This window comes from Megalops cyprinoides, chromosome 3 (genome assembly GCF_013368585.1).
Source record: "Megalops cyprinoides isolate fMegCyp1 chromosome 3, fMegCyp1.pri, whole genome shotgun sequence".
In the NCBI taxonomy this organism is placed as follows: Eukaryota; Metazoa; Chordata; class Actinopteri; order Elopiformes; family Megalopidae; genus Megalops; species Megalops cyprinoides.
In genome coordinates, this window is record NC_050585.1 from 12,382,979 (window position 1) to 12,393,047 (window position 10,069).

A 10,069-nucleotide genomic window follows, 5' to 3' on the forward strand; every position below is an offset into this window, starting at 1 on the left:
CCCTACTTTGTTGAAAAATGTAAAATTCATTCAAAATTTCCTTACCTTTGAATGCAGTTAGTTTAGGGCGCATTTCCAGCAAAATATTTTCAAATTATTGAGTTTTTCAGTTCTGGTTTGGGTGCAAAAATTATGATTGCAAATGAACTGTTATCTGTGGCTGTAGAGATGATTCCAGACAAATGTCACAAATATATACATGTTCTGTTTACACCAGAGATCAGGAGTTGAGAGCTTTTTGAGAGATGAAGGAGGTGAAAATTCCAGAATTTCCCATAAACATTCAATGTTGTTTAAATTTTTTTCCCTTTAAGCTTCAATGTTGATCTTGATGTTTTTTTCCTTGTTTGGCATGTGCTGTCACGATTTTGCAACATTGTTCCCTTTGACACGCTAAATAATTTTGCTGCTTCAGTGACTGACACACCTGCAATATCGGCACCATCTATTCATCCTCTTTCAAAAGCTGTTAGATCTCTCATGTTGCTTTAGAGGCTCACATATCAGAGTGCTGGTTTTAAAACTTTTTAACGCAGAAACATACCGGTAACTAGTATTGACATTAATGTGAAACACATTTGTAGACTCCTTATGAATTACGATAGTCAATATGGGTCCTTTTTCATTAGGTGTTTTCTTTATTTTGTCTACCCCCTATATTTCACTTATCATAATACAGTCGATCTTGTGAACACAGCAATAACTTGATCTGTTAACAGTGTAACATTGACATATTGTAGTTCTGCTCTCACACCAGAAGAATGGAAACAAGGAAGAGAATAACAATTTTTTTATTGCTCGGAAGCATTTGTGTTTCCCTTTCTGGTTCCTGTCGAAGTGGACCACACTACACCCTACAAAAATAACAAAAGAACAGAGCTGTTAGGTGGGAAGTAGCTGATTCCGGCTTTCTTTGAGCATGTCTTGAGCCTGTGCGACTCAACTCTCCCCCTGTCCAGCATTTCCAGTCCCTGTAACTACCTACTGGCAAGAACAGTCTCATGCATCAGGTTAGAGCAGGTAATTTGATGGATGTTGACACAGTCTTTCACAGGAGCAAGGCACACCCACTGACCAGCTCAGTGCTTGTGCTCCACACAACACAACACAAACAGTGTTAAATGCTCCTTTACCAGAAGCAGTTGGGTCATGTGATTTGTTGAAAGTTCTGGCAACATCTCTTGACACCCACATCTCCTACCCCAACCCCCACTTCATTGTAGTGTGTCTTAAAAGAAAACAGTGACCTCTAATGGGGAACTGTGGTAAATTGCTTTTGAGATTGACATGGATTAGCTCCTGGGAGGATTTAGATCTGGAAACCTTGAATGAAAAATGTTTCCTTTTTAAAAAGGGTATTATTTATTATTATTCAGGTATTACCGGTTACATGCTACATATGTAAGTAACCAAATAGCTTGCTGTGGTGGTTTTACTTCAGGTTTAGAAGATTTGTGTCAAAACTATACCTTAATCTTCCTTTGCTGTAATATGCACACAGACGTTAGTCACATCTGTTGATTAGTAAAGGGTTAAAACTGCAAGAAAAATGGACAGATTTGACTCAGTAGACACCAGTTGTGGTCCAGGATCAAAACATTGGTGGTCATATTTATCAAAAATGTATTGGCTGTTCTTTATTTAGTTGATTATGAACATTGAAATTTGGCAGGTTTTAGACATATAGCCAGTGTGGCTTCCAGTGTTGTTTTCTTTATTTAATGTGTGACACATACAGTTATCCATTTGTTCTGGGGCAATCGGCTTTAAGTACCTTGCTACAACAGCAGCATCCCACCCAAGATACACACCCACAACCTTAGGTCCAGAGTCTAACCATTTATGGCTATTACACACTCCATCTTAAGACATCCTGAACAGCTCAGGGCTCATCTTCTTGCTACACTGCAAAATTAGGAGAACCAAATGTACTTTAGCTTTATGTCTGATGATTAAATTAACTTATCATACATAGATATTTTACTTTTAAAATCGTGACAGCGAGATACTCAGCAGCCCAGCCTCCCCCTAATAGCATGTGTGCATTTGGAGAGCTGTACAAGTGTTAATCCGTAATTACAGCTTAGAGGCGAAGAAACTGAATCCCCTCTAAATGGTTACAGTAAGTGCAAAATCCCCCAGCTGAAACTGAGTGGCTTCGCCACTTGCCTCGTCTTGTTAGGTTTGTTTCTCTAACACGCTCTCAAACCGAGTGCCAATATATTCAAATGAAATTCAGTAGTTTTAGTGTCACTTTCTAACCCAGACGTGCTGGATGTGGGGTTCTGGTGTGGAGTTGGGGGAGGTTGGGGAGTGGGGAATGGGAGTGAGAATGGAGCAGAGGGACGACATTTGTAAAGACCCGGGAGTCCTGAGGGAATCAGGCCCCACTGAGCTTCTTTAGAGAGAGGGAGTGAGTGACACAACACACACACACACACACACACACACGCACCAACAAGAGAGAGAGGGAGCTGCTCTATTGGTTATGAGAGGGGGCCTGGCTCCACACAGGACGACACTTGTGTGGCCCTCATTATTTCCTTCCTTGTTTTCATACAGAAGATGTGTGATTCATTAAGACTGTGCCATTCAGCCTCTTAAAAGCACATCACCTTGGTGCGGCGTTTCTTCTGCCCGTCCATCTGTTGCCATGGTGTCCAAGATGAATGTGCACCGGAGTATTTTTAGCGTGTCTAATCTGCATACTGACCTTGTTTTTCCTCCTGTACGCTAGTTTGCCATTAACCCGTCGCCTGGTGATTGTTCCGAGTACCTACAGGGTGTTACAGTGGAGGTGGCAGTCAGCGGTTTTGTAACTACATGCCTCCATTCATGTTATTAATGGCCGTAGCGTGGTAGACTCATGGGAGTGGGGTCAGAGGTCACCTGGAGGAAGGCAAGCTTTCCCTTCCTTCCGTCCAGCGCTGTGATTCATTCTGAAACTGCGAGGAGCGTCACCTCATAAGCCAAGTACTTCCTCTCCGAGGTGCTGCTTTTTTCTGAAAGGCATTCTTCAGAGGTGTTTATTCGTCTTCCTGGTCGGGCATATTGCTACAGTCCAGTCATTGTGTCTTTTCATCCCCCTCTTTTCCTTTTGCATTGTTGTAGCATCCAGCTGTCGGTTCACATCCTGAGCCAGAGCGGTGAGTGACCGGGGCCCACGGCGGCGCTCTGAAACGGGCCGCAGCCGGTCTGGACGCGGCTCTGTCCTCACAGGGAGCACTTAATGGGGACAAAAGGACAGCTAGAAGCCTAATGGAGCCACAGTTTGCAGAAAAAGAGCCCATCTTGCCTCAGACAAAAGGGGTTTTCATTCTGTCCTACAAAAAGAGAGAAAACCTCATCTTTTAGATGACATTATCTTAATCTCTGAATGGTATTTATTGTCTACATTTTTTCTTTTTTTCTTTTTTTTTGTTCTTTTATGTAAGCTTGTGGAGATGTCTCTCTTGTTGCTGTTGCTCCAAGAACTTAGAGACTGGAGCTGTTGAAGAACCTAATGCTGTAGGGTGACACCCAGGCTCAAGAGAAAAACAATAAGTCTTGGAATTCAGAAAAAAAGTCCAGTAGGAAGAAATAGCCAAGAGACACACGGGTCTTCGCCTACGATTCAGGGCATCCAGAAGAGGATGCATGCTGAAATGAAAGTGCTTGCTGTCGGCCTGAATCATGGCTCCGCAAGAGGCGGCTCGCTGCCCGGGAGGTGGAGGAAGCCAGGGCTCGTTATCCTGGGAGCCCAGGAAAAAGGCAGCCTCACCGGCCCCAGGGAGAATATATCGAGAGCCCAGCGGGGGTGCGCCCCTCTAATGGGGCCGCCCCATTGTTCCTCTAATCCCTGTTAGCTGGCTATTGCACATGCAGCGCCGCACACACCCCAGGGCTAACATGGCTAATGCCGTCTCCCGGTCTCCCTCCCAATGGCAGCGGAAGTGGTCAGCACGCACTGAACCGTCTTTCGAATGTGATATATTTTTATCTTTTTAACTAGTCCTGTGTATTTCGGTGTTATGGCACACTGTAGGCATGATCCTGCGTTGCTTCGTTGTGTTAATCACCTCCTGAAACCGTGAGCCTGAGTGAAGGTCTTTTGTAAAGGCGTGTCTAGAGTTTCAGCAGCTTCGCTCATTTGACTTTGTTTCTCTGCATCTTGGAGAGCGTCGGGCCTTGACCCCCCACCTCTTTAAGGGCAGAGAGTTCAGGATTAAGGGCCAACAGCTGTGCTAGTTTACTGTGTTTTGAGACGCCTGATGTCACTGTGCACTTCGTTTCAGCGGTAGTATTGCTGTGGAAACGCCTGCGGTCTGAGTGTCTCTGTGTCCGTCTGCTCTGCAGGTGAATGTCCTGGCCCTGTCCATCTGCACACGCGAGGCCTACCAGTCGATGAAGGAGAGGCACGTGGACGACGGCCACATAATCAACGTCAACAGGTACGGCACCAGTCCCGCCCACAGCCTTCCAGCCGTCCGATTGGCTAACCAATGTAAGGCAGACCAGGCTGTCCACTTCACCCGTCGCTGGCGGGGCAGGTTATTTCGGGCATTCCCTCTAGGTCAGAAGAGAGACATCTCTGCAACCCAGATTCAATGGGAGGCAGAACTAGCCGGCGAATGAGACAGTCCCTCGGTGGCCTCAGAAAACGGGCTCCTTTCCAGCTGCGATTAGGCCCGCGCGCAGGCCAGACGGGCAGATTACGCAGTGACTCGCCAGCACAATCAGCCATTCATCTCTGACCCCCTTCCTCTACCTGATGCCTCTCTGTTCCCGAAGAGAAGGGATCAGGCCCGCGTGTACAGTATACGTGTGCAGACGATGTCATCTCAGGATAAAATGCATTCCAGCGTACAGCCTCCCTGCTGCCATGGTAATATGCATGCCCTTGATACGCCTTTAAACTCTTCATGATTAGCAAGAGTAATAACATTGTGTGTTGCAGATGTTTGTCGTTTTAAAAATTCAGTTTTGCCACAGGCGTACTACATATTTTATCTCTCTTCTCATTTTCCTCTAAGACCTGACAGCCATTTTTCATGGATATTAGTTTAATACCTTGTTGAATGTGTAATTAATTTTTCTCTCTATAGCAGATGATTCTCCCTACTTGCTTTTCATTAAAAAAAGTTATCATTACCCTGTGTAATAAATGAATTTTAAATAGATAAGGAGAAGAAAACGTGCGCTTGTTCATAACCGTACACACAGTGGGTCTTGTGAATGCATATTTCACTGTCTCAGTGCACTTGTCTGTATGCACTGTCTCAAGGCACTTTTTTCCCCTAAATGTTTCTGTACTCATCAGGAGTCTTTACACTGTCTAAGAATTCACCTGTTTGTGTCTGAGCAAGGCCCGAGTTGCGTGGTAATGGGCGGCAGTGTAGCGTAGTGGTTAAGAAGCAGGGCTCGTAACCGAAAGGTTGCCGGTTCGAATCCCCACGGGGACAGCTGCTGGACCCTTGGGCAAGGTACTTCACCCATAATTGCCTCAGTAAATATGCAGCTGTACATTTACTGAGGTATAAATGGATAACCTTACTGTAGCTGTATAAATGGATAACATTGTAAAACCTGTAATTTGATGTAAGTCGCTCTGGATAACAGCGTCTGCTAAACAGCAATAATGTCAATGTAATGTAGTAATGAGTGCGGAATCTGACGGACGGCTCGCTCACTTCTTTCCCCCTCTGCAGCATGGGCGGGCACAGGATAGTGCCGAGCGCCGACGAGCACTTCTACTGCGCCACCAAGTACGCCGTGACGGCGCTGACCGAGGGGCTCCGGCAAGAGCTGCGGGAAGCCAAGAGTCACATACGCGCCACGGTAAGGGCGGCCCGTCCTGCGCGTACACGTGTATGGCGGATGTGTCCGGTTTTGCCTGGATGGACCACTGTGTCACATCTGCCGCCTTGCATAACATGGAAAACAAATGCATTCATTGTCTGTCTTATGTGACTTAAAGCACACTTGTCATTCAGAAGCATTCACCGGTGGCTTTTATTTAAAGATTGCGTAATGTAAATGTAAATGTAACATTTCTGCAGAATTCTTTCACAGAAGCCGGTAGGAGTTGGCGCCGTGGATATGACTGTGTCTTTTACTTTGATCACAGAGTATATCCCCTGGAATAGTGGAAACTGAGTTTGCCTTTCGGCATCACAACAGCGACCCAGAGAAAGCTGCTGCTACATATGAGAGTATAAAGGTGAGATACGTACAGCTCTCGCACAAACACTCTTTTATGAAGAGTGCAGAGCACTTCCATTCCTGTGCTGGGATGGTAGTGGCGAGTCTTTCTTTGAAAGCATGCGGGCAGTTCAGAGGCCGTTTTGGTTTGTTTTGCTCCTGCAGTGTTTGAAAGCAGAAGACATAGCCAACGCTGTCACATATGTCCTTAGCGCTCCTCCTCATGTTCAGGTAGGCAGTGCCTCTAATTTTAGTTTATATCCATGTCCTGTGTACATCCCTTGTAAGGATTTGACACTGGCTCTTGTAACTGTTTCTGTAACCTTACGTCAAGTTTCTCCAGTCACATGAAAGCCCAGCCCATCTTAGCTTTTCTGTCTCCTTCTCAATTTACTCAGCTGTATGCTCTCATTTTGACGTTTCCTTCCCTCACATTGCAAGAGCAGATATCTGAAAGTGTGTAATATATATTTTTTACAAGCTGTGGACCATTCTGATCAGAATATTACATGACAGAGTGGTGCAAATCATGTGCAATGCAGAAAAATAAAGCATGGAGATAGTAGACAAATTCTCATTTAAGATGGGCACACATGGGAGGGAAGGAACGTTTCAAATGAAATCCATTAGAGATGTAGAATTTTTCAAAGAATTCAGCCCATAACGGTCTTTGAAAAATGCTGTTATTTCCGTTTTTGATTTAAACACTTTCTCCCTCATACCCAGATCGGAGACGTGCAGATGAGGCCAGTAGAGCAGGTGTCATAGCAACTGAGCAGGACGCAGCTGGTGGAACAGATAGACCCAGCAGCCTTGGTGACTCCCTAGCGACCTCTGCTGGAAAAAAAATAGTTTTAAACTGGATTGGAAGGATCAGATTTGGAGACGGGGGTGGGGAACAATTCTCAAACAGTACTGTGGGAGCCTATGATCGGTCCCTTCTGTGACATGAGTCACTGTTTTTGATTGGAAACTACAAATTATTCAGAGAACTGCAAGAATAGAACATGTCATACTTTTGGTGTCTTTTCAGCCTTCATAAAAAAATTAAACGACTGCAAAGAGGAGTAAAAGGTGTGTATCTTAGCACTCCTGAGCTATGTGGTCACATGCACGATCATTATTACAGTGGAAACGTTTGCCATCAGTTGCACATGTTTTTTGTTTGTTTTTTGGTTTTTGTTTTGTTTTTTAGGTCATATTACATATCTGTTTAAAAAAAGAGAAATAAAAGTAAACATTGTTAATAATAATGATTACTATTGTTATTTTATTATTTTTTATAAGCATTAGAACTTTGATAGTTTGGTGTGGTTCATACCGTAACCATAGGGGATCAATCCATTTAATTTCCTGTTCTGTGTTTTAATACAACGCATTTAGTTTGTCAGTCTGTCATATTGCTGAAATGTTTGGCAAGCCATGCGCTGGTCTCTCAAGTCCTGTGTAAATCATGCATTAGACTGTAAACCATGGTGTAGGTGAAAGTTTGAGAACATTTCTGGACCCCTGCCTTTTAACATACAACCCCCTCCAACACACATATGCACACACAAACACACACACATACACACTCTCAGTATCACCCATTTAACAAATCGGTTTGCACTTTGGAGGCTGATGGGAAAACCACTAATGTCCTTAGATAATGTTTCTAACTCAGAAGTGGGCATGTGTATAATTAAAAGTACTACTCGTGAGTGTGTACTGTAATCATAGGTATTCTCAATAAAAAAAATTTTATTGCTACGTTGTTACAGCTTGGACTGTTGGTGTGGTGTCCTTCCCTCCTGCCTGTCTGAGTGTGACATTTTCGCTTTCTGAGGGGAAGTTTGAGTGGGAAATGGGACGTTGCTGGGTTCCTGTCGCACGCACTCTCCCAAGGCAAACATTTGAAGGCTTTGTGTTTGAAGGGCCTGTTCAAGTGCTGAAGCTATAAAAGGCCCTCTTATGAAACTGACAGAGGTTAAGGGTGGCACGCTATTCATCTGGCCCATCTCAAGGCTGGAGTAGTTGCTGATGAGTAGACATAAATGAGATCGATAATGTTCTTGTCTTTTTTTTCTTTTGAAAGAACGATGTCTGGAAATAGGGAATCTTTCTAAGAAAGCCCTTCCACGTACAGGGTGACTGATTATATGAGCGTTGGATTCTGTCAACCATTGACAGAGTGGTACTCCCCATGCACCCCTGACTGGGCGTGAGTGTAAGTGTGACGATGGCTTTAAATAGCACCCATATTGTTCTTGGTATCGACCTGAAAAGTGGGTGAGGGGTTGACGCTCATTGAGCGCACTCAGAACTTGGGTGCCAACGAACAATGATAAAACGTGTGACCAGCAAAGCCACAGCTGACAAAGGCCCTCTGCTCCTTTGCATCCATCATCGCTTAACTTACGCGGTCCAATTCCTTTCAAAATTACCTGGATATTTGCGAATCCTGGAAATTGCGGGTAGAATCAGCCAAATGCCTTAAGGTACACTTCCACTGTAGGGACCTGTAGGGAATATTCTCCATCATATAAAACACATCAGGAATATAGTATGAAATAGAGCAGGTTTTCATCATAAAGAGCTTTAAGAAAAGAATGTTTAATAAAAAGCTTATCCCCATAGGCTACGCAGACATCGTTTTCACCCAGCCCTGAAATTGCCAGTAAAGCCAAATCATATTGAATGAAAATGACAGCTACTGTACGGTGAGCACAATATCAAAGCCCTGTTGAGATTAAATGAATACCAGTTTGTTCATTCATTTTTAATGATCATCACAATGTTCATATCAAATGCTGGAGACCTGTGTTTTAGAATCTCTTTGGATAATGCACTGGCTGATGATGTAACATCAAATATCATACCCTCCATTTAATTGTCCAATCTGCAGCAGCAGTTTGACTCGCTGACATTTGAAATAATGAATCAGGCTTGACTATACATCATATTTGCTGCAAATGGATTGTTTTCACATGTTGTGCCTACTTGGAAGTTTTTCACAAAATTACACATGCTGGGTGCATACGTGTATGTCTAACACAGTGGATGAATAATAATATTAAACTTAATGTAAACCATGCAGTGAAAAGGCGCAGCTCACACATCTTCATGATGCAAACTAGTGGCATGACCGCTTTTGGGTTCACGTCAGCAACGGCTGGTCTGTGGTGGCTGCTGGCCGTGTGGCATGAGGAGGGCTGACGAGGCCGTGAAGGTGACACAGCAGGACCGGGCCCACATCAGGGTGACAGACTGCTGAGTGCACTTGTCCAGACCTGTGCTCCCGCAATCACTTTCCATTCCTATAGAGATATCACACTGCCGGTGCCTCATGCTCCCACGACCGTTCTTAAACCATCACGTACAGGACTGTCAAGTAGAACGAACCAAGCTGCCAAAATACTGCTCCTCCCTATAGGGTACAATAAATACTCCTGTAGTAAATGAATTTAGCCATTCATCAGCCTCTTCTTTATGCTTGTTTGTGCACATACACACATACACATGAAATGCCTTAATGACATGTGCGCGCTCCAACCTTTCCACCACTTCATACACCCTACTGCAGTGTAATTATCGCTGATGAAATCAAATGAGCTTGTTCATGATTTTTTTTTTATTAAGCATACAAAAACAAAAAAATGACAGATGCGAGTACAGAGTTTACATAAAAGAAGGTTTTTCAAGCTCCTCGCAGCAGAAAGAGTTAAAAACATTTACAGGTGAAATGATACATTTGTTCATGACTCAAACAGTTAAACAGGAATAAAACATAAAAACAGTTTAAACCCAAAGACATGCCCTCATCTCTGCTCGTGCTGAAAAAAAAAATGGATTCAGAGAACTACTGAGATGTTTATATGATTTAATTATTTCTGTGTTTTCGCTTGCCGTG

The 10,069-nt window shown here is 43.9% G+C and overlaps 1 protein-coding gene across 1 annotated transcript in view; it reads left to right on the plus strand.

The window, feature by feature from the left end:
* Positions 1–7,367, plus strand: part of dhrs11a (dehydrogenase/reductase (SDR family) member 11a) — a 31,967-nt gene extending 24,600 nt beyond the window's left edge. Inside the window, exons 3-7 of the mRNA XM_036524084.1 lie at positions 4,336–4,430; positions 5,688–5,817; positions 6,107–6,199; positions 6,346–6,411; positions 6,907–7,367. Of these exons, the coding sequence (XP_036379977.1) occupies positions 4,336–4,430; positions 5,688–5,817; positions 6,107–6,199; positions 6,346–6,411; positions 6,907–6,948 (426 nt within the window). The 3' untranslated portion in view covers positions 6,949–7,367. The remainder of the gene's footprint in view (positions 1–4,335; positions 4,431–5,687; positions 5,818–6,106; positions 6,200–6,345; positions 6,412–6,906) is intronic.
* Positions 7,368–10,069: the final 2,702 nt, after the last annotated feature.